The sequence below is a fragment of the Ostrea edulis genome, chromosome 2 (genome assembly GCF_947568905.1).
Source record: "Ostrea edulis chromosome 2, xbOstEdul1.1, whole genome shotgun sequence".
Lineage (NCBI taxonomy): Eukaryota > Metazoa > Mollusca > Bivalvia > Ostreida > Ostreidae > Ostrea > Ostrea edulis.
This window is the reverse complement of record NC_079165.1, coordinates 100,916,642-100,942,528: the sequence shown is the minus strand read 5'-3', so window position 1 is coordinate 100,942,528 and position 25,887 is coordinate 100,916,642. Positions and strand designations below refer to the sequence as shown.

The following is a 25,887-nucleotide window of genomic DNA, read 5'->3' as shown; positions in this document are numbered from 1 at the left end:
AACTAAAAAAAAAAACCCCTTAAAGCCCCTGTCCTAGGTTGAACAAATCTTTACACATAAGGATATTTTTATCGATTTGACAAATTGAGCTGCTGTAATTCTTGAGAAGAAGGAGTAAAAATTTAAATCTCAATTGTAGCCTTGTCTCATCCCTGGGAGGCCATGGATCAAACAAACTTGAATCTACACCACATAAGGTCATTTACATGTTAATTTGACAAATTGTATACTTAACGTGGTTCATAAGAATATTTTTAAATACCGTTTGCTATATGTTGCTGTGTACATAAAAACCTTTTGAAATACTCGCTCTATTTTCCTTTTATCTCCCTTTGGAATAATTCATTACCCTTCATTTGAAAGAACCTGCATTCCCTTCGTTTAAGGGTATCTTATGCAACGTTTCGATGATATAGGACATGTGGTTCTGGAGAAGTCGAAACTGTGAAAAGTTAACAGAAAAGCTGACTCATATTTCAGCTCAGGTGAGCTATGAACAAATGTCATTCCCTTTATCTAAACCACAAACAATGCAAAATAACTTCAACAACTTTATTCAAAGATCAATAATAAGACAATAAATTAAAAAAAAATCCTCATGCGCACGTGTTTTTGTTATGTTTAATGACGGTGTGTTTATAACACATAGACAGTACTATTAAATAGCAATAACCTTCTCAAAGTACAATATCATTGATCGTTATGAAAGTCAGAATGGAACAATCATAATGCAAACATCTTGATTTTGTAATGCGAGCGGGTATAATTCACTGAACTCTTTAACTGATTTCCATCAAATGTTTAACGTGTAATTTAGCGATTAAAATCTATCAAATTACGATATACAGGGTCACTGACAATAACCAAAGGTCAAGTCTAACACTCAAGATCAAAACCTTGTAATTACAGAGAAATTTTCACCCCATTTCATTTTCAACCAGACACAAGGAAAATCAATCTCACCCCGCTTTAAATAACTTAAATCTTGCAATTTGAAGAAGTAATGATATCTTCACTAGTTCTAAATCCAGTCTTTTAGAATAGGGGCGAAATTGACTAATATAAAAAGAGGTGAAAATTTCCCTGTGGACACTATTTCTAGTATTATAAACGCTATTTTCCGATTCAGTCAAGTACTGTCATTCAGTGTGCTTCCAAAGAACTTTGTAAGGAAAAACATTATCAACAGAGGGCATGAAATAAAGTCTGTGTTCAATGAAACTGCAGGAAACCAAGAGGAATGGCTCTCAATATATTTTTAGTAACAATGAAATAATTCAATAGCGCACACACGATTGGATAAGAAATTACTTGATTACACCGATCAATTTGTACGTTCGCCCGTGAAATACATATCGACTGTTCTTTCGAAGGTGAGAAAGTATATACAATGGAAGATTGCCATGTTTAACGGCAGAGTAGAAGTAGATGTATCACATTAATCGGGAGCGGAGAAGTCTACTGCCGGTAACCGTGTCCAAATATTTGAAATATTTCCCCAAAATTAGTCTTTAGTTTTCTCGATAGATCTTTAGTATATCTTTATTCATAAGGAGTATTTGCAGGAATAAATTCACTATATCATTAAACATATTTTTCAATGGTACTGTCGGCACACATGAACATAGTGACGCACTGCCGTACAATGATGGGAGCAAGGCAAATTGATCAGCGTGTTAATTGTCTTTCCATTTTTGAAATGTTAAGAAATTATAAAATTTCTGCTTAATATCTATATTTCATATCGTGTGATACAGAAAACGCTTTGCGATCATTTACACTTGTCTAAAACCTTTCCATAAAAAATTTATGGAAGAGACCTAACGGTCATACATTCAACAACATACTGTTAAGATGTAACAAAATAAACAACAGCAACAACACACTATAATGGGCGAGTAGTCACGTGACGTGAGGATTGGGCGAGTGGTCATGTGATGTGATGCAACGGATCGAGATCTTCATCCATGATTTACAACGATCCCGGATCTAGAGTCTTAAAATTGTAACTTTACTCTATTTTAATTGTCTCTGCGTTAAAAGATTGGTCTACTTGTAGATCTGACTAATTGGTGGCAAAGGCGCTGCGCCCGTTGGTTTATTCTCTAGGCCGTTTGGAACGTAGGTTTCGAGTGGTTCTAATTGCTTCTTTTCCGGTATGTTAATATGGGTGACATCAGGACCACGTGGCGACATTTCTTCAATGCTCATTTTGTCTGAAAAAGGACAACTTGATCATGTAGACAATGACACTGTAAAACGAAAGTTGTATTTTAAACATGTATCTGGACGGATCCACGAATTGTTCTGAGAAGAACGCGCTTGATTATATATTTGATATCGGTAAGGGGCGAGATCAAGAGAAAGAAGTCGGATAAAAATCTAAATTCAAATAGTTAGGGAGAAGAGGGATAAAATCTCCCGTACGTTTCTGTCATCCGACATCGATTACACTTTAGTGGCAAAAGAAAAAAGGCAAGCGACTGTCAAAAAGCCACATGATATCATAGGCGTAGCTTGGGTTCGAATATTACCGAGGCAGGGGGTCTGGGGGGCGCAGCCCCCCAGAAGCTATCGACATTTTAACAACGTAAAAGGTGTTTTTTTTTTTTTTTTTACCGAGGCAGCTGCCACGGTTGCCTCAATGGAAGCTACGCCACTGGATATTATTCATTTTGATGGACATTTAGTAGTTTTAATGTACACTTTCATTTGTGAATAAACAGTAGAAAAGGTATATAGAGTGTTATTTAAAATCCAATATTTTTACTCGTTAATCGATTAGTTTCAACATTCATCATATTTAGTTTTAAAGGGGATGGGGTCTTGGTGAAAACTATGTGAATTTAGTTTTTGTCAGTTATTAAACTTTTGATCTCACCCCTAACATTTTATTAAATTTCAATTTGAAAATTCAAGAGAATCCACAGCCCTCCCGAACTGCCGATCATTTATAAGATTATAATCATTCTTTAATACACTATGGTCATAAAGTTAACACATACCATTTGAAAATTCTCATCATTGTATATTTTATTATCAGTGAATATAATTTAGTAAGGCAAACACAGGCCACATACACTGTATTATTTCAAAGTGCATAACGTGCAATAACCTGGGAAACTGAGTGGAAAAAAGCATATTAGTACACACTATCATATGGGTATCTTACATATTATTTTGAGTTATATATAGTTAGATGCCTTCGTACTGATAGGAGGAAGAGGCGTTGTTGCCTCCGTGGTTTCGTTAAGGGGGAGGTTAGAGCGCTCTGTAATTGGTGGCAAGCGACTTTCCTCCGCGGGGGTTATACTTAGAGCGTCTCTGTATGTCTCTAAAGCCATGTCAGCTGTGTTGAAAAAGACAAAACACAGAATGACAAGTTAAATAGAAATAGCAGTGACTAGCAGAAAGAATATTTCCAGAGAGAGAGAGAGAGAGAGAGAGAGAGAGAGAGAGAGAGAGTTAAGGCCCATATGCACCATGTATTAGCAGCCTTTTCCGTAACACTTTTTTCAGAAAAAAGGGCGAAGGTTTTCAGGAGGGAATATATTCTAAAATGTAGATACAATAAAACCCTGGAGGTAATCAGTAGTATTTTCTATTTAAGGATCAAAACGTGAGGTGCGTTACAGATGCAGATGTGACCTTGAGTGAAAGACATTTGAGACAGATTTACCTGGATTTTCCTTCAGCGTTTGGTGCATGGTTTTGTGCTTCTTCTTGAACTTTTTATATAGGATGAGGCCGACTACCAGAGCTATGATTAACAAAAGAATGGCAGCCACGATTCCGGCAATTATAGCAACATTGGAGCCTGCTGACGCTGTAAATAATATTTCACCACAACGTATAATTAATTACAAACAAATCAACTGCATCTTTATTCATAAATTTGCAATCATATAGAAAACCATTACCTGTTTCGCTATCGTCTGTGAAGGGACAGGTTACTGAAATAGAATAGAGAAAGCATTAGCACTGCGTATGTCAAGCAAGACAGAATTTTCTCCACACTTTACCAATGGAGTGCTAGCACGTACTGTATGGTGTATACACAATCGTGCCCGTTCCGTCCGTTTGTTTGGCTGTGGGGGACTGGGATCTCTCGCATTGACCCTTACTGTCACTGGCGTAAACCGTTGACCCGGATGACGTCACGGCCTGATAATACGAGATATATATCATTACAATAAAAAGTATTACAACGATTCAAAATATCGACAGCGTGCATTTCTGTCTTGTTTTCATCTATATTCTGAAATTTACACTTACATAGCAAGTAAAGCGATAAGTAGTGGAGAAATCCACAGAAGAGTCGATATTAACGACTGTCGTGTAATAAGTACTCCCACTGGACGTAGAATGGACACAGTAAGCTTCACCCCCAGCTGAGAACGAACAAAATATGGTCAGCATACATATTCATGAAATGGGTGTGTGGTAATATTCATTACAATTTGATGACCATTTGACCAATATGATAAAAAATGAAGTAGCGAAGTTAAGGTGCAGTATCTTAGATTAACGACGCGGATTAAACAGTATCTTTAGATATTTCAGATACTTGCTTGAGTAATATTGCTTTGTGGAGCACTGCGTGTAGTTCACGGTCATAACCTGCCTATCGGTGCACACGTCCCAAACAGAGCCTGTCCCACAGGTATCAGAACTACCATCATTGTGAGTGTAAGCAAACGTCCCTAGGAATGGCGTTGGACAGTACTGCTTTACGCTAGAAAGCTGACCTAAGTGTCAAATGGGACATATAAGATTTGTTACAATATCAAAATATGTTTAGTGATGGTGTTGAAAGTTCTGCGCTTACCATCTTTGACAAGAACAGCGTACTCCTCCGTTCCAAGATCAGAGGGATTGGTACAATATGGAGAAGTCACAGGCCATGACGTCACAGAGGGGTCGTTGCTTTCTATATAAACTCGTGCATCATTTGCATTTACTTGAATGTCTGAAAATAACGTCATATGAAGTAATGTAATATCAGATAAAAGCCATAGGCGTAAATGGAAAGAGACGAGTCTTTTGATTGGCGGCTCACTTTTGAAATTCATACACAGACAAAGCAGAATTTTACCTACCGGCATAGATATAGTAAACATAGGAGTAATCGTTTATTTTCTCGTACTTTAGACATCTGAATGCATTCTGTAGCGAGCTAAACAGGTTCACAAACTGATCACCTCTGTAAAATAATGAAATATGTTGTATTCTTTATGCATGCTGGTACCGTGCTATAAAGACCCCAAATTTACAAATGCACTAACTTGAACAGTATCAAATTATTGCTGGCATCGTGGTTCACGCATGTCCACGATGTTACAGTTGAGGCATAGGCAGTTATGGTCCAACCGGAAGTGACCTGGAGATTGGTGTTGTCGAACACAATATTGGAAGCACTTATAGTGCTGTCATACCACGTGCCGTCCCACGTTGACGGTAATGTGCATGTTCCATCTACATGGGAAAACAATTAATAATCAAAGAAACTACTCTCAATGGAACATCACCAGGGAGAGGGCTGAAATAGGCTATGCCTGCTGCCCAATCCCAGTCACTTATTAGTGAATAAAGTATTGTTTAAAAATTAAATTAACAACACGTAGTTGTTTGATATCACCAATGTCTCATTCGTTACTATGTGATTTCATACCTATCAATGTGACCTTTTTGAAGATTGAGATGACGGGTTGAAGTTAGAAGACATTTTGTTTCTGGTGGATTAGAAGACATTATGTTTCTGGTGATTTAGAAGACATTTTGTTTCTGGTGATTTAGAAGACATTTTGTTTCTGGTGGATTAGAAGACATTTTGTTTATGGTGGAATAGAAGACATTTTGTTTCTGGTGATTTAAAAGACATTTTGTTTCTGGTGATTTAGAAGACATTTTGTTTCTGGTGATTTAGAAGACATTTTGTTTCTGGTGGATTAGAAGACATTTTGTTTATGGTGGAATAGAAGACATTTTGTTTCTGGTAATTTAAAAGACATTTTGTTTCTGGTGATTTAGAAGACATTTTGTTTCTGGTGATTTAAAAGACATTTTGTTTCGGGTGGATTAGAAGACATTTTGTTTCTGGTGGAATAGAAGACATTTTGTTTCTGGTGATTTAGAAGACATTTTGTTTCTGGTGATTTAGAAGACAGTTTGTTTCTGGTGATTTAAAAGACATTTTGTTTCTGGTGGAATAGAAGACATCTTGTTTATGGTGGAATAGAAGACATTTTGTTTCTGGTGATTTAAAAGACATTTTGTTTCTGGTGATTTAGAAGGCATTTTGTTTCTGGTGATTTAGAAGACATTTTGTTTCTGGTGATTTAGAAGGCATTTTGTTTCTGGTGATTTAGAAGACATTTTGTTTCTGGTGATTTAGAAGACATTTTGTTTCTGGTGGATTAGAAGACATTTTGTTTATGGTGGAATAGAAGACATTTTGTTTCTGGTAATTTAAAAGACATTTTGTTTCTGGTGATTTAGAAGACAGTTTGTTTCTGGTGATTTAAAAGACATTTTATTTCTGGTGGATTAGAAGACATTTTGTTTATGGTGGAATAGAAGACATTTTGTTTCTGGTGATTTAAAAGACATTTTGTTTCTGGTGATTTAGAAGGCATTTTGTTTCTGGTGATTTAGAAGACATTTTGTTTCTGGTGATTTAGAAGACATTTTGTTTCTGGTGATTTAGAAGACATTTTGTTTCTGGTGGATTAGAAGACATTTTGTTTCTGGTGGATTAGAAGACATTTTGTTTCTGGTGGATTAGAAGACATTTTGTTTCTGGTGGATTAGAAGACATTTTGTTTCTGGTGATTTAGAAGACATTTTGTTTATGGTGGATTAGAAGATATTTTGTTTCTGGTGGATTAGAAGGTATTTTGTTTCCGGTGAAGAGTGACACTACTGATCAATCTTTACAATAAGGAAGTGGGATGTTTCGTTATGTATTATTTTGTAGTGTAGAAATGTAATGTTTATTCTCAATAGAGTATAAAGTGCATTGTTTTGTAAAGTAGAAAATGAAATGCTTCATTCTCAATAGAGTCGAAAGTGTAATGCATTCTCAATACATTCGAAAGTGCAATGTTTTGTAGTGTAAAAAGTGTAATGTTTTGTAGTGTAAAAAGTGTAATGTATTGTAATGTAAAAAGTGTAATGTTTTGTAGTGTAGAAAGTGTAAATAAATGTTGTATCCTCAATACAGTCGAAAGTACAATGCATTGTAATGTAGAGAGTGTAATGTTTTATTCTCAAAAGAGTCAACAGTGCACTATTTTGTAGTGTAGAAAGTGTAATTGAGTCGAAGGTGTAATATTTTGTCGTCAGCAATATCAAAAGTTTGATACTGACTGATGATATGCATCGGATCCAACAAGAGGTCTGTGGATATGGTGCCAATCACATATGGTCAAATACGGCCGGTATGTGAAACGCACGATCTATCTTCTAAAGATAGTTTTGCAAAAGATAAGATATATGACGTAAATTAAAATATTAAGAACATAATAAGCTCTGTGCCCTCAAAATGCTTATTCAGGGTGCATTGCCGTGTTTTTATTAACATTAGAAAAGGTTATGTTCTTTTATACCTCTTTGAATTTGCTGACATGGGTGTTTAAAGGACTAAATAACAGTACCGTATATCTATGTGTGTGTGTAGACGATTAGAAGTTGCAAATAGGGATTTCAAAAGGGTTATTGAAAAGGTAATAGTTTCATTTAACCAGTTAATCGGATTACGGTTTGTGCTAAACTTAATATGATAAGGGGCATAAATACACAAACTAATCGTCCTTTCAGTACCATTGTAATTTGTGACAGCAATCTATCGAACCATGTTATGCATTAAATTTGCGGTGAAATCATTACAATTTAATTTATAACAATAGATTGTTTACGATTAGATCATTCTGATGAATTCTTATAGTACATTAAATGAAACTTTTATATATTATCCATATCTGAAATCGATTTCTTGTCTTTTATCTCGGGGCTTCACCTCGAAGTTTCAACTCAATGATGTTTCCCTTTTTTTCATTTTAATTGAATTTACTGTGATATATTTGGCTACATCTGATAACAAATGTAGTTAATTATTTTACATGATCTTGCGATCTTTCCACTGTAAATAACTTTAATTTCATTCTATTCTGTGGATGATTTTATCCTCTCCAAGTTTACCTATATTTTATGTTTTGTAGGGACATTGATATATTGTAACTTTGTAACATGAGTATTACATAATCGAGATTAAAAAGAATTACTATATTGAATGTAAAACATTAAATTGATAATATGAAAATATGTGGAAAAAATGAATTTTTAAAAACGTGTTTGCCCAGGAGTCTGTAAATGTATTCATGACGCCAGAAGATGCCTTTAAAATGGTATATATTTTGTCGGGCATCAATCAAAATGTAAAATTGTTTTCAATTTCCATAGTTGTTTTCGTGTGAACAAAATTATCTTTCATATAGGACTCATGGCGGTTGTGACCCGTCAACAGGGGATCCACACTTCTCCCAGACACCTGATCCCATCCCTCTCCTCCCAGACACCTGGTGACACCTCTGGTGTGTTTAGAGGTCCCTGTTTGCCCCACTCTTCATTTTGTACTCTTTATAGCGTTTGTTAGGTTGATCACTGTTCGTTATCCTCCCCCTTTTGATGTTATCGCATAAATTGAAGTCATCTGACAGGTTTACAGATTCTTTACCGAGGAAGTGTTCATGAATTGAAATTACTCAATAGGGACAAACTGCTATAAAACTCTTTGATTTTTAGACTATGTTGATGGCTTCCAAATTAAAACATAAAGTGATTGAGAAATATAGGCTTAGAAGCACAATTTCTTTGATTACATTGGGCGTCTGATGGTTATTATGATCAGAATTTTTCTCTCTCATATATATTTTCCAGGTCACAAATTCAGTCAAAATTATCTTGTTCGTATGAATAAAAATATCAATCCAAATAATGCAATGAAAAAGGTTTTCATTAAGGAAACTTACCAATTTTGTCAAATCCAGTTGAAAGCATCAACGATATAAAGATGGAAATAGTACTGTAATGCATTGCTGTTTGTAAATATATAGATCACAATATTCGTACATACATCTACCTTAAATATATCTCTTTCTCATGATTAAATTTGTTGTTTAAAGACCATGATTCATTTAAGGTATAAATTAAAAGTCGTTGTGCATGGAAACTTACATACATTCAAATCGGATAAAGAATTATTACTGTAACAAAGAAATTCCCTTAATCGCACCCTGGGTATTACTTGTTTCCACTCTCTAAAGGAAGGCGAAATTCAACCTTCCTTGAACCCAGTGACGCTGCGTCTTTAAACTTAAATCTCTTTGTCAGGACAATCCCGAAAATTTTATTTATCTTAACAGTTTTAAAATATTGTTTATGAAATTCGTTTTGTTTTGTTTTTAGATTCTTCATCGACACGTAAATGTATGCAATGATTTGTTTGTTTGTTTGTTGTGTATGGTACACACTGCTACGAGTAAATGACCTTGATAGCAGGATCCGAAAGAGAAAGCGGCAGCTGTTACAACATGGATTCTCTCTGCGACTTAAATTCAACTGTTAATTAAGTTATCTATACATAGGCGTAATCCCCACTGAGTATACTGGTATGTTAAGTAACAGAAGAATTATCATTGTTTGTGGTAAATGGATCTGGTTCTTTTAGACAGTTGAGCTGAATATATTTTAAAAATCCCAGGGCCTCCGGTATTATGTTCAAGAATCATCCGAAGCATGTGTTTCTCCAGATAGGTTTTTGTGGTCGCCCACAGGAGCTTAACAAATTTATGTGGTTACTGAATAGTTCGTGTAATTTTCTAGAAACTATGGTGGCATGTTTCTGCCACCACTTGTCAGGTACTCATGTTATATAATTTTGTCGACTTGTCAGATATTTATGTCAAGTTGTCAGATCTTTTTGTTGACTTGTCAGAAAAAAAATCACCATGACTAGGAACTCATAATCATGTTATTTAAGAGTGTTAATGCCACTGTCATTTACTTGTCATCATATCTGACAAGTCGACATAATTTTCTGATAAGTCAATATAATTATCTGACAAGTCGACATGTCGACTTGTCAGATGATTATGTTGACTTTTCATATCTTTATGCTGACTTGTCAGAAAAATACGTTGTCAACTGGATGACTCAAACTGAGCATGGACACGTTTTCGTAGTGAATTTCTAAACACGTGAATAAGTGAAAAGTCGACATAAATTTCTGACAAGTCGACATAAAAACCTGACAAGTGAACATGATTATCTGACAAGTCGACACAAAGATCTGACAAGTCGACACAAAGATCTGACAAGACAACATAAAGATCTGACAAGTGAACATGATTATCTGACAAGTGGTGACAGAACTATGCCACCATATGGAACAACTTGTCTGCACTGAAGTAAATGCCACGATGAATTGGTACTTTACTTGTACCTATGACACTAAATTTGGAGGCTGATTTTCATGTCCCCGTAATCGGAGTTTAGGGACATACAGTTTTTGGTCTGTCTGTGAGTCTGTTTACTTTGGCCGCAAAAAGTTTAACCTTGCATATAATTTTTGAATGGATGGTGGTAAGGCTTTCATATTTCACATGTATTTTCCTTTTTACAAGATCTTACTTTAGTTATCAATATGTTTGACCTTCACCTTGGAGTTAAACCTACTTTTGAAAAAAGTTAGCCTACGCCATAACTTTTCAATGGTTAGTGATAGGGCTTTTTTATCTCACACGTGTATTCATTGTGTCATTTTCCCTGTTTTTTAGTTGATCATTCTTCAGGAGTGTGTGCAGTTCTAGAAAATTTGTAAGTATGAATTATTCATAGGGCATACATACGCAGGAAAGTGAAAAATACGCATTGCAATGTCAGATAAAATTTTCATCGTATTTTGTACAGTACTTACCACAACTCAATGCAGTGGCTTAGAGTTGAAAAAAGAAACATTTCTAGCAAATCATTGAAGTCAGAAAAGAAATTGAATTGGACGATACTTGTATTACATTTCTGGTAACAAAATTAGTAACATTAGGCCGAATAAAGTATTTTGTGTCTCATTTAAACACTTAAATAGTGAATGTTTACTTAATTGTCCTGTCAAACACTTTTAACGTTACAGCTGTGAGGCAATATTTTAATCTACACAAAATCCGAACTTCATCTCCAAGTAAAGCCTTTTGGCGCGGGTTGAATTTAGTATTAAAACACGACATTAGTAGGGTCTGTAGAATACTGTTTGATATATATCACTATGTACAGATAGATTGTAACACACTTTAGTAGGGTCTGTAGTAATGCTATTTGATATATATCACTATGTACAGATAGATTGTAACATACTTTAGTAGGGTCTGTAGTAATGCTGTTTGATATATATCACTATGTACAGATAGATTGTAACATACTTTAGTAGGGTCTGTAGAATGCAGTTTGATATATATCACTATGTACAGATAGATTGTAACATACTTTAGTAGGGTCTGTAGTAATGCTATTTGATATATATCACTATGTACAGATAGATTGTAACATACTTTAGTAGGGTCTGTAGTAATGCTATTTGATATATATCACTATGTACAGATAGATTGTAACATACTTTAGTAGGGTCTGTAGTAATGCTATTTGATATATATCACTATGTACAGATAGATTGTAACATACTTTAGTAGGGTCTGTAGTAATGCTGTTTGATATATATCACTATGTACAGATAGATTGTAACATACTTTAGTAGGGTCTGTAGTAATGCTATTTGATATATATCACTATGTACAGATAGATTGTAACATACTTTAGTAGGGTCTGTAGTAATGCTATTTGATATATATCACTATGTACAGATAGATTGTAACATACTTTAGTAGGGTCTGTAGTAATGCTGTTTGATATATATCACTATGTACAGATAGATTGTAACATACTTTAGTAGGGTCTGTAGAATGCTGTTTGATATATATCACTATGTACAGATAGATTGTAACATACTGAGTGTTGATGGATATCCTGACAATGTCTAATCATGGACTCTTGATAACAATTATAGTTTCAATCTTATTGAAAGTAGATGTTAATGGCAAACTAACAACTCAACTTTATGACAAACGGGATGATTTCAACTTCTCTATCGTCGACGTCCCATATTTATGTAGAAATATTCCATTATCACCTGCAGATGGTGTGTATATATCTCAACTGATTCGATACGCAAGAGCGTGTTCTGCGTATGATCATTTTTAAAATCGAAGCAAGTTACTGACAAACAAGTTGATGGTTATGGGGTTTCAACAGTTTTCTTTAAAATCAGCAGTTCGCAAATTATATGGTCGTTATGACGATCTAGTTTGCCAATACAACCTATCATTGGGTCAAATGTTGTCTGACGTTTTTCATATCGATTGTTAGGTCGTTCTTAGCACACTGATTTTGACTACGGATAACTCCATGTACCTGATCAAGATATAGGACTCACAGCGGGTGTGACCTGTCAACAGGGAATTCTTACTCCTACGCTGCACCTAATCCCACCTCTGATGTATCCAGGGGTTCGTGTTTGCCCAACTCTGTATTTTGTATTGCTTATAAGGATTATGAGATTGATCACTGTTCGTTATCTTCACCTTTCATAATTTAAGAGTTACATTCAATCCCAAGATTCTGCAACATTGAAATTCGCATATGAACAATTAAGAAATAAGACAGCAGTTTTTGAAGGACGATTCGATCACGTACCAACTTAATGTCATCTTCCAATGAAACTCTAGAAATGATATGAAAGGTGAAGATAACGTACCGTAATCAATCTCATAACTCCTATAAGCAATACAAAATAGATATTTGGGCAAACACGGACCCCTGGACACACCAGAGGTGGGATCAGGTGTCTAAGAGGAGTAAGCATCCCCTGTCGACCGGTCACACCCGCCATGTGCCGTATACCTTGATCAGGTAAACGGAATTATCCGTAGTCAAAATCAGTGTGCCACGAACGGTCTCACAATCGGTATGAAACACGTCACATGGCATTTGACCCAATGCGCCGAGCATAGCTCAAATGTTGCGGCCCTTCACGGCAATGGTGATGTCTCTGTATGAGTGAAAAATTCTTGAGAGGGATGTTAATTAGTAAACAACCAAACTAAACTATTGCGAAAACAAGAAGCCAAGTGAAAGTATATTATACCCAAATACATTTGAAGCGTTGATTGTATCCATTTGAAGCGTTGATTGTATTCATATGAAGCGTTGATTGTATCCATATGAAGCGTTGATTGTATTCATATGAAGCGTTGATTGTATCCATTTGAAGCGTTGATTGTATCCATATGAAGCGTTGATTGTATTCATATGAAGCGTTGATTGTATTCATATGAAGCGTTGATTGTATTCATATGCGAGAAAGTCTGTTCACCTGACCGAGTTCATGTCATCCAAAAATTTAATATTAATTTCTTTAGTATTGTAAGGAAACACGATGACAAATGTAAATATGCGAAGATAACGAAGAGTGACCAATCTCATAAATCCTATAATTAATTAAAGAACACAATTGTAAGAGAATGGTATCCCGAACCCCAGGACAAATCAGGAGTGGGACCAGGTGCCTATGATATGGCGCTTGTAAAAATGCATGTCAATAGTCTTAGATGAAGCTTCATTTCAAATCACAGTCAAAGGAAGAAACAGGATGAGTGAGTCCTCTTGTCTTAAAATAACAAACATCTGGTTAAAACCGCACATGTCGAAACAACTTTCTTTTTGAAATAAAGTAAAACGATCATATCAAAGAAATACCTTAACAGAGACCCGAAGAAAAGGTTTTATTGATGAATAGAATACATTTTGGAGTGGTTGGAAGGCACTATTGTCCACAAAGACAACCGGCTAATCCACAACAAAAGTTTGATAAGCTAAGTGTGTTCAGAGAGTGACCTTATGACATCATCCTCAGCGAGATTCCTTTCGTGTTTGTTTTAAGTGTGATTTTTGTCACATTTTAACGATGAGATATTAAATGTGTCTGCTGACAAGTCGGGAACAATTGCCTATTGTTTTGTTGATTGATGTCCCCTTGAAGAAGCAGACGTCACCCCGCTGTAAGTTTTGACCTCTGCATGACACCCAAGGCCGTTCCAGTGAAGGTTCTTTATCATGCCAATGCCAACTGTAACAACTGTAACACGGGACCTCCGGTTTTAAGTCGCTTAGCGAATGAACTGTCATTTGTCGATACCTATGTAAATTGGAATAGATTTTGACGCAAACCAGGACCTCTCCTGGTTGCGAAACGAGCACCCACCCCTAGTTGTGACCGGTCGGGAAGAAATAAATTATAGTATTATTTATATTATTTCACAAAGACGTACATACTTCTTTCAAAGCATCATATTTTTCACACACATTTAAAACGCGCCTATTCTCAACGAGAGTCAAAACTACAAGCGTCACGTGTTTCACAGACATTTGAAACGCGTCTATTCTTACTCTTGACCCTCGCTGAGAACAGACGCGTTTCAAATGTCTGTGAAAAACGTGACGCTATTCAGTATAAAGACGCCCTAGTCACCCCGACATTTGTAGTTTAGTTTTAGTGTAGTTTGTTATTTTCTTTTTTTATTACATTTATATCTATATAAATATTGGCATAAATCATTTTATTGTCCCGGAAAGAATGCACAGGCCTAGGTCGTTATTGTTGGTGTCGTTATTGCCCTGAAATGTAGTCACGGGCTTCCTCTCAGAATAATACAAGTTCAGTTTGCATTTCAGCTGGATTAGTCTGTCCTTGACCTTTCAGACTTAAAATAGATGAAACAATTTTCCGGGCTTTTTTCATTACGTATACAGATAATGCGCTGAAATTTAGTCAAAGGCTTCCTCTTGGAGGAATACAAGTTCAGTTTGAATTTCAGTTGGATTGGTTCATTCTTAACCTACTTTTGAGCTAATAATAGTCAAACAGTTTTCCGTTGGTTTTTTTCCATTACTGATACAGATATTGCGTTGAAATTTAGTCGAAAGCTTCCTCTTCAATACAAGTTCAGCTTGCATTTCAGCTGGATTGATCTGTCCTTGACCTACTTTTGAGCCAAAAGTAGGTCAAACAGTTTTCCGTGGATTTTTTTCATTACAGATACAGATATTGCCCTACTACATCAATGTATATATAAAAGAACATGGAAGTGAATAAAATCATTCATGTTTTATTTTTCAATAAATGCACTGTACGTATACAACAGCAAATGAAAGACATGCTCAAAAGTATTGCTGTATTAAAAAAATATGATATCACACTTCATTGAAAGGTCAACTGCTGAATTTTAAAAAGTTCACATAATACAGTATACAAGTAAGGTTTTTTTTCTTTGTCAGCTACGATTTCCTCAACAGAATATACCATTAGAGAACTTCCTTTACAGAATATACCTTAACAGAACATAGCAATAGGTGTCATTTTGCATATATTAACCTGCAATCCGCAGACAACATGTACATGTAACATCTTTTACAGTTTTCACAATATCACAGCAGATCTATAAAACTAAAATTGCTACAGGTATATCATGGTATAAAAAAAGAGAATAGAAAGGGGACGTCATTACAAACATTATTACAAAAGAAATACACGTATATGAAATATTTGTAAAAATAAAATAAAGCATTAAATATTTTTTTAAAATAAGAAATGCTAATTAATGACACATGAGTAGATAATTTACAAGTATCTGCAATATAAATAATTTACGAATGAACCACATTTATTTAGCAAAAGGCTAGGACCGAAGCAATGATTTTCATTTATCGGCAATGTGCAAGTTTTAATCCATTTGGACGGATCGTGCATGATGATTTTGATGACTATTTTGGTATCGGGGGAAGAGCGTTTGGTTTCTCTTTTGGGAGTTCTATCACGGTAGCATCCTTTGGGGTCACGACAGGATCTGTAAAAAAAAAATCCACATCTATTTCAGCACACGAATAAGTTTCCCCCTCTTCTATTTCGTTTATTTCCTCTTCAATTCTGTAGATTAATATTTCTTACTTTACTAAAGGCCTAACCGTGAAATTAAAAAAACAAAGTTGCAGTAGAAATATTTAACACATAGTGGAAACGAAAACCGTGAAATTCAAACTGTGGGAAATATAGACAATAAACTGTAAAAATAACAAACCGTGAACCTATATAAGCTGTATTTAATAATTTTTGTATTTCGGCAAATATCACATGTACATATTCGTTCATTCGTCAAATATATATCTTGTGGGGCTATTTTCAATTAAAAGGAAATTTATCACGAGATCAGTAAAAACACAGTAAGGCTGTCTAGTTGTGCTGGTTTTTAAGGCTGTAAGAAGACATGTTGCAATTTGACATAGCATTAAATGAATACCCTCTGCCGTATACAAATTGCAAACGAAATTTTGATTGCTGTAGTATACGGTTGAATAGCATTTCGAAAATGAATTAGTGTGTTTCAAACGATTTACCTGTGTGTCCCTTGATATCAATATTGATCCATAACTGATCATTTTTTCAATTATTGGAATTTGAAATAACATTACAAACAGGTTGATATAAGAAAGATTTGAATTTACATTCTCCATCTTAAAGATGTAAAAACAAATTTGCTATAAGCGCTCAACTTCGTCACAAAGTATACAAAATTGTCAATGTTACTAACACAAAATTATACGAAAAGGCTTAATAATTTACCATATGAAACTAGTGATACTGCATCAATGTACCGGTATTTATTGAAAGCCATACGTTTTGATGGTAGTTTTACCCCCTTAATCGCAGTCCTTCCCCGATATAAAGGTAGGTATTTTCAATTGAAATGGAGATCCTTAGGTATCACACTGTTTAGCGCAATGTATAATTGCTTGTTTAATATACCGATGTTGACCATTATTACCTATATTTGTACTTAGAAGGACCATTATATCTATATTTGCATGTGGAAGTGATAAAAAGGATATGAATCAAAGAACAACAAAAAACCACTTCAGACCCACAACCACATTGGCTGTATCATAACATACACACGTCTTGTCCATAGCACCAAAACTATACAATCAAGTCGTGCAATTTCCTAACATTATATATACACAGATTAAAACCCCATACAGGTTCCCAGTCTTCGTGCAATACCTTCATACCATACGTCATACAAACCTTGTCCGTCTTGAGTTCATTGCCATTTAAATCTGATGGTGATGGAGGTTTTTCTAATTTCGAAAAGCCAGAAATAATAAATATCGCCAATGATACTCCGAGATAAAATCTGATCTCTTAAGATACGTCAGACAAAGCCAAATAATAATGTATTGTAGTAATAAGACGCATCATTTTATACCAATCTTGAAAAAGGTAAGTCAAGATCGATATCAAATGTTTCCAACAATGGAAATCCCAAGTACATAATATCCCATTTCATTTTAACGTTAGTGACACTACATTCAGTTTAATAAAAGAACATTTTCATTATTTCATATGCCCTTGTTGGTCGACAGAGCACCAATTTTAATCTCAAGAACCATTGAAAAAGTTGAATTAGGTATTTATCTATAAAGCAGACATTTCTAAAGAAATTATGATAATTGCTATGGTATTGAAACTTTCTACAATAGATCGAGTTTTTGAGGTTGAACAAATTCAATTACGCAATCTTGAGAATATCCATTTTTTCTCTTGATTAAACAATATCTTTATTGCAGCTACTTTGATCATTTACACATGTATATGATACATTGTAAATGCATTGATAAAGGTTAAATGCTCAAACCTTAATTCTATATAAGGGATTTCAGGTTAGTTAAATGATAAGATGGACCAGAGACCACTTGTGTTCCCTCTGTAAAGTCCTGATTAATTGCATCCGTGGATCATCAAACAGATATTATAGTTATACTGATATCCGTGGATCATCAAACAGATATTATAGTTATACTGATATCTGTGGATCATCAAACAGATATTATAGTTATACTGATATCCGTGGATCATCAAACAGATATTATAGTTATACTGATATCTGTGGATCATCAAACAGATATTATAGTTATACTGATATCCGTGGATCATCAAAGAGATATTATAGTTATACTGATATCTGTGGATCATCAAACAGATATTATAGTTATACTGATATCCGTGGATCATCAAACATATATTATAGTTATACTGATATCCATGGATCATCAAACATATATTATAGTTATACTGATATCCGTGGATCATCAAAGAGATATTATAGTTATACTGATATCCGTGGATCATCAAAGAGATATTATAGTTATACTGATATCTGTGGATCATCAAACAGATATTATAGTTATACTGATATCCGTGGATTATCAAACAGATAGTATAGTTATACTGATATCCGTGGATCATCAAACAGATATTATAGTTATACTGATATCCGTGGATCATCAAACAGATGTTATAGTTATACTGATATCCGTGGATCATCAAACAGATGTTATAGTTATACTGATATCAGAGCACCGATAACCTTACTAGATATCAGAATAGCAAATCAATATTGGATGAGTGAAATGTACCTATTCTATAATTAATTAAATATGGAAACCTAAGGCACCGTGCAACCAACAAATAGAAGAAGTCCAATTCCGGCTGTCTCCATCACCAGAACTTCCTTCATGCAAAACATGCAGGGAATTCAAGATTATTGATTGGATTTTAACATAGTCCCATAGAAATTGTGCAAAAGTTCTTATAGATAAAAAGATACTTATTAGGAACATATAAATCTAGCAGGATTAACAGTCTCCGTTACATGAAGTCATCTGTATTTATATTAATATCATACACTGAGTCAAGGACGGATCTAGAGGGGGTGGTTTGTATTTTTTGCCATTCTGGGTTCTTCACCCCACCCCCTTTTTGGGGCGGAAAGGAAACGAACTTGGGTCGCACCCTCATTTGAAAAAATTCCGGATCCGCCCCTTCAAAGTGTTAATTATATTGGTAGATGTCATGGAAACCATTTCTATATTAGCATCTACATTTTGTACTAGTACTAGTATATCTAGATGCGGGAGACCGATACATAAACATTACCTTCTTCAAGGTCAACACTTCTTTGCCCTCGTTTTGAACGTATAAAGACGCTTCAAATAGTTGATATTAATGAATATTTACACAGGTCATAAAATGTGTAATCATACATAACCATGAGGCACTGGCGAGAATGCGCAATTGTTAACCCGGCCATTTATCTTTTCAGATCATGCACTTAACATTCTTTAGAATTATATTTATTTTTGCCAGTGATTTCCAATAGATATAGAAAGGTAAGGAAATACTACATATGGTATCGATTGTGATTTTTTTCTTAAATAACATTGTCACACACAGGAAACCTCCCGAGCCATTAAATCTTTAATAAATACATTATTTGAATTTTCAAAACTTTGCTACAACATTATGACCTACATTGAATGATATTTGTAAGCATTGCTACCTGGAGGTTGAATTTTTTCTTCATCGCTATGGTCCCTCGGATTTATCTTGGCTTTAAATTTTTTATACAACACGACTCCAACTACAACTGCTATCGCTATCGCGAGGACCGCCGCCACGGCACCAGCAATAAGGCCTAAATTACTGGAGCTCTCCGAAGCCGTAGATCCGCCTGTGGATGACGTGAATGCTGTGGGGGAAAACCACTTTAATCACTCTTAACAAAAATAAAACACATTATGTATATTGAACATGTATTGAAGGATTGGTTAATAACACTCTATAATAGTACTTACTCTCTTCTAAGAAAGCATGCAACAATTTGAAAAATATAAACAATCAGATGATTCTGTACATATCAAGATATAAAACTTCACCTCTTCATTTTAAAAACATTATCAGTCATAACTCTCTTTAAAATGTTCATCATTGTACAGATGACTGTTACATGTTCGTGTAATTAAACAGTTACGTTTTCTTTTGCAATTTTCCTTCACTAACAACACCATTACTGCATTAGCATGTACGCTATATGTGAGTAATAGTATTAGTACTTAGCGCATACTTACGGCATGTTTCTGAAAATTAGAGAAGAAATATCATGTACAATGTTGAAATATTGACTAAATTACATTTCATTCACTATTCAAGGCCAATGTATAGGAAATGTAAACTTTACCATAAGCAGTAAAGATAAGAGTTCCGGACCCTGTGCTCATTTTGTTGTATGCGGTCTGATTTTGTCCACAGGCCCCCTTGTTGTCACTAGCGTACACTTTATCACCGGAAGTCGTCACGGCCTATGAACACCAAGAACACATTGAACACTCGGAAACATCCCTAGTTTAATATTTATGTGATGTGGTATAAGAACTGGACTTACGTAGCAGGTAAATCGGAAGGTGGAAGAAAAATCCACTGTGGTATCTGTGTTAACAACTGTGACGTAATAATTGCTTCCTACTGAGGTGGAGTATGCACAGTATGCAACACCACTGGCTGTAAAAAATGCATTATTGATATTACAAGTTTATTGTCATTTCGAATTTCCAAAATTTCGGCTTGAGAATTACTGAAGAAACATTATTTGTCGAAATGTGCATCTGGTGCATCAAAATAGGTACCGTATAAGTTTTACATACATTCTAAGAAGTGGCAAATTTTTGGAATTGACTTTGGTAAATCTTATGAATATACATGTGCTTTGAAGTTAAAGAATTTAAATTTGGGTTTGACGAATAATCCTATATCAATGAGATAGAATATGGCACAATATAACAGTACTTGTTTTTGCATGATGATACAATACAAAATGTTAATAAATTCATAGAGATATATTTTTTCATCTTTGGATGATAAATGCCGTGATATTCCTTGCTAAACGAAGAACACATTTCGATTTTGGTGCTTTCTGTGGATCTATTGGCATGCATGATCATTAGTGCGGGATGAAGACTGAGTAATGGAAGGAAAACCACGTATCCAAGTGAGGGACCACTATACCCTCCCATATCATGCATATACAACCACTGCCGATAATGAAGATCGAACCAGCGTCGAAAGGCTAAAGGTTCGTGTAGTACAGTTGTATTAACCGAATATCCTATTGGAATACAGATCAAAGAGGGTCAAATTCCTCTGATACTTGCAATTGGAATTACACTTACGAGATTGAAATTCTGGCTCTGTAATAGATTGCTGTGTTTAGCCAATGAATGTCCAGTAATGATTTACATCCATCCATTGACTTACATTTTTTGGAGGGATGATTAAATTGAATTTTGTAGGTATATTTAATTCTGAGTAATTATCATCTTCGAGATTAATGACACTTAAAAGGGTCATACTGTTAGGGATGCACATATTAGAGGGTTTGTTTTCAGAAACGGGAAATTAGCAAAGCGGCTATATTTTCTAGATTAGTGACCATGTACATTTGTGAGTAGGTTCAATTCCTAATAACTATGTAGTGAACCATGCATTCACGATACTTTTAAGGATACATCCAAATACATTTGCTTCAGATCCCGCAATAAACCTCTATTTTCCGGGTGAGTGACTAAGTTAATTCTTTGTGAGCAGAGGTTGCATGCATGAAACGTTTCATATATGGCTTTAATCAGTGCTTCAGATGATGTGCTTGACCCATGATTTTCGGTTTGGTTGGTTGTCTATTGTTTAACGTCCCGCTCGAGAATTTTTCACCTATTTGAAGACGACACCATTGCCGCTGATGGGCTGGAAAATTTAGGCCTAAGCTTGGCGTTTGCGGCCTTTGATCAGGGAGGGATCTTTATCGAACCACAGCTGCTGTGACACTGGGCCTCTGTTTTTGCGGTCTCATCCAAAGGACCGCCCTATTTAGTTGCCTCTTACGACAAGCAAGGGATAGTGAAGACCTTTTCTAACAGATCTCCACGAGATCAGGATTTTTGGAAGATTAAATGACAACACCTTTCTTCGACCGAATGCATGTCCACGTATGACAATGATGGTGTATGTAAAAATGCATGCGACTAGTTTTATGTGTAATGATAGTCTTAACTAAACTCTTCTGATGCTTTACGCATTACTGTTTTAGTTACAGCATTTAGAATTTATGTGACTGAACTTGAGACATACTTGAATAGAACTGCATCGTTGAACACAGAGTGTAGTTGACCACCATCTGAGTTCGATCCGAACAAACATTCCAGACACTATCACCTTCACAGTATGCTGTAGAGCTGTCATTGAAGGTATAGTTAAAACTCCCCAATAAAGGCGTCGGACAATTCTGTGTAGCATTCTGAATGTAACCTAGAAATATTCAAGTTGTGTATATATGTTAAACCATTCTCGGTTAAGATTATTTTGAGATGAGTATTTTTATTCCAATATACCTTTCTTGATCAGAACAACAGTTTCTATCGCTGAAGGTAATCCTAGAGAGGGATCACATCCATTAATAATGTTGACTGTGTCTGTAGTTGGTAGAAGTAGCACACGTTTGCTTCCTGCATTATCTTCTATATCTACAAAAGATGTACATAATTAGTACTATGTCATGCTTTTGAAATCTACTTATAACAGATACTACAAACATGACTGTTCTCCTCCCAAAGAATTCATCATTCCAAACAAAGCGCTTGTGTATGTGTTTATTTAAAGATAATAATATATTTGGGATTGATTTTGTAACAGATGATAAACGATAATCAATTTATTGTTTCTAGAATCGAAGAATGACTAAGATACATAGTAATTAAATTACTAGTAGCAAGAAAATTTATGAAATGATACAGATGTACGGAAAATCACAAAAGTACTCACTTGCATAGATTGAATACGTATATGAGTAATCTGTCAACTTTTCCCATTTCATGCAACGGTATACGTTATGAAGTGCACCAAAGACGTCAACTGTTTGATTTGACCTTTAAATAAAATCAATGTACTTGTGTTCATCTCAAAACTCAGTGATCTACATGTAAGTGCAATTTTATGATAAACGACAAAAACGATTTCATTTACTTAAATAGCAGTAGATTGTTAGAGGAATCATCTGCTATACACGTCCATGACGTCACAGCGGTCGAATATATTTGGTGACTCCATCCCTCCACGTAGTTGTCAGAGAGAGTGAATGTGATGTCCTTTGTTGTCTCGCTGCTATCATGCCACTCTCCATCCCATTCTGTAGGAAGTGTACAACTATACACCCCTATAAGTACAACATGTATTATAACACTTCGGCTGAAGATAACACTTAGAGAAAAAGTTTTGTTGAGTCAAATGACTTCAAGTTCTATCCCCTGCAAAATACAATGTAATTATAAACATATTTTTCAAATTCTTACATGTTTTCACTAGACAAGCTGAACGCAGAAAAAAAGATTTCTTCAAGCTTTACAATTGTAATATGTAGACATTTGAAAACATTCATACACATAGAATGATTCTTTTTAATTCAACAGATTATTATGTTTGTAGAACTTTTCAGATGCAAATAATTGAATAAAACTGACTCTCATTTCCTTTTCGCTGACGTGAAATATGTCTTCATAGCATTTACGTGTTTCCTTTGTTTGACAGGAACTAGATGCAAAGCAATGAAACGCGGCGGTGAACAAAGCACCGACTCGATACTGAAAGACAGTAGAAATTCTAGGCCTATACACAAACGGTTCTTATTATTGACCCATGAATGGAAGTGAACAACCAGTAATTATTCTGAATAAAGATTTAACTTAGGTGCTTTCTTTGACAAAATGGTCAGATAAAAATAGGTTATTATAGAATTACGAAGCTTTGTTAACTTTTGGGAATACATCACACAGGTTTTCAGCTGTGGTGTAGTGCTACGATTTCGTTTTAGATTTCTAACAAAACACACAAACTATAGATTGGTAAAAGCATGGCGTAGAACTCTTGTCTTCTACATTGAATACATCCAAGCATGTATACATTCTTAAGGATATCCTGTTATTCAAAATGAAAAGACCTTTAATTCAATAAGTGATGTTATTGTGTATTTTCAATCCACGGAAAGTGGTCAGAATTTGTTGTTCGATCTTTAATATTTATAGAATTAAGTCATAATCCATCAACTTTCCACTTTGTCTTTCTAGTCAGGGGGTATAACAATAATTTCTCGTCAGACTGGACATAACAATGTTATCATTGGAGTTGATGGTTTGTTAATCAGGGGTTTAACAATAATTTTAAATATAATGCTTCCCTAAGACGGCAACATAAAAATGTTGAAATGATTTATCTCCTCAGACTGGACAGAACATCGTTATCATTGGAGCTGATGATTTGTTAATTCCCGTTTACATATACTGATGGGAGCCACAATGTATAAAAAGAAATCATTTACACATATTTACTATTAACATCCAGTTAATATACTAGTGTGATATGGAGTGACAGTGTAACGAATGAAATGAAATAAAGTATGATTATTGTTTGAATACTATAACATATACCAACAGAAGTGATCCCCAGAGAGCATGTTTCAAATCGATTGTCATATAATGACTTTGAAAGAGACATAAATAAATTTGCTCATGGTTAAATATTATTTGTGCATTTACATTTTAACTTGCACTTGAAGTTAAACAAATAAACCAAAACCATTTCAATATGTGAATTTAAAACATCTTCTAATTATCTAAATTTTAACGATATTTCTCTGATATAAATGCATGGTTACGAAAAATGATCCAAAATTTCCAAACGATCGTATACTACCAAGCTCCTGAGTCATACAGATTATCATTACTCACTTCTCCACCAAGAAATGATATGAATATCTTACCTACAATAGTCGCTGTTATCCATAAAAATAAATGTAAACATGTTTCCTCCCTCATGTCGGATAAACTGTTCCTCCGTATTCTAAATATTCATTTTACTTCAATGTAAACGCCATCATTCATCATCGAACTTTAAAATACAAGTATTTTCACGCATGCACACATCAAGTCTGATATTTACTGTGATCGATTCATGTTGGAATCATTTCGTTTTTCTTCTCAGTATTAATTGACTAAAAGTATCAAAAGATTGAATATTAATGTAGTACAGAGAACGATTTCTTCCATTTTGACTATAAGGGTGTGATCTGTGACGTGAACTATTCACGAGAGCCTTGGTGATAGAAATATACACGCTGACCCCGCTCCCTTGTTCGCTTTCTTTTCAAGAAATTTAATTATTGAAATCAAAAGCTTTCATAAACAAATGTAAATCATGTGAGAAATTCATTCGTCTAAGAGATTAAAATCAGTAGTTTTACAGTAGATGAGAATCACACACTAGTATCTAATTGCTAAATCTCATTTAAATGTTTGTAAAACCACACCGAGGCGTGAAGAAAGAGAGGTAAGCAAGATTATAAAACTCAATGATTTGGAATGTTTTTAGTTGTCTGACCTTCCGTCTTTTCTGCTGAATAGTTTTGATTATAAAAGTAACTACATTTGGTCATGTTCAAGAAATCTTTTCATGGGTGGATTTTCATTGTGTTTCGAAGGTAAAAAAAAAAAAAAAGGGATGAAATTGAAGCATATATATTGTACTCTTTGCATTTCTTTGGTTATTCGTGAACATTACTTCATCTGCTGGGATTTTCTTATTATGCATAGACAGTAGAATTGTCAAACACATATCTATTTGAATGTGCTATATTTGATATATAAAGTTGATGACGTGTTATAGTCATTATTTGGACAATCTACATCGTAAAGTAATTTTCGGTTTATTGTTAATATAGTTAAGGATTCATATAGCCTCTTTATTTTAATGTCAATGATAGGGGTGATGTAGAATAAATTGGAGAAGGA

At 34.7% G+C, this 25,887-nt stretch overlaps 2 protein-coding genes across 3 annotated transcripts; both read right to left on the bottom strand.

Moving 5' to 3' along the window:
- Window positions 1-377: 377 nt before the first annotated feature.
- LOC125681965 (uncharacterized) lies at window positions 378-9,169 on the bottom strand. The gene is made up of 11 exons (XM_048922259.2): window positions 9,030-9,169; window positions 5,286-5,475; window positions 5,100-5,203; window positions 4,829-4,969; window positions 4,572-4,748; window positions 4,276-4,391; window positions 4,044-4,164; window positions 3,921-3,953; window positions 3,680-3,826; window positions 3,212-3,349; window positions 378-2,216 (listed from the first exon to the last, which is right to left on the bottom strand). The coding sequence occupies exons 1-11, from the start codon at window positions 9,091-9,093 to the stop codon at window positions 2,050-2,052; spliced, it is 1,398 nt and encodes a 465-aa protein (XP_048778216.2). The 5' UTR covers window positions 9,094-9,169; the 3' UTR covers window positions 378-2,049.
- A 6,082-nt stretch (window positions 9,170-15,251) lies between these two features.
- Window positions 15,252-25,188, bottom strand: LOC125681549 (uncharacterized). Of its 2 annotated transcripts, none has more exons than XR_007372269.2 (10): window positions 24,861-25,188; window positions 23,072-23,261; window positions 22,871-22,974; window positions 22,441-22,572; window positions 22,181-22,357; window positions 20,442-20,557; window positions 20,238-20,358; window positions 19,560-20,136; window positions 17,246-17,298; window positions 15,252-16,010 (listed from the first exon to the last, which is right to left on the bottom strand). XR_007372269.2 is itself a non-coding variant. In XM_048921694.2 (10 exons), the coding sequence occupies exons 1-10, from the start codon at window positions 24,913-24,915 to the stop codon at window positions 15,928-15,930; spliced, it is 1,173 nt and encodes a 390-aa protein (XP_048777651.2). In that variant the 5' UTR covers window positions 24,916-25,188; the 3' UTR covers window positions 15,252-15,927. The 2 variants fall into 2 exon arrangements, 1 of the variants encoding a protein (XP_048777651.2); XM_048921694.2 differs by lacking the exon at window positions 17,246-17,298 and having other exon boundaries at window positions 19,560-19,730; window positions 20,113-20,136.
- Window positions 25,189-25,887: the final 699 nt, after the last annotated feature.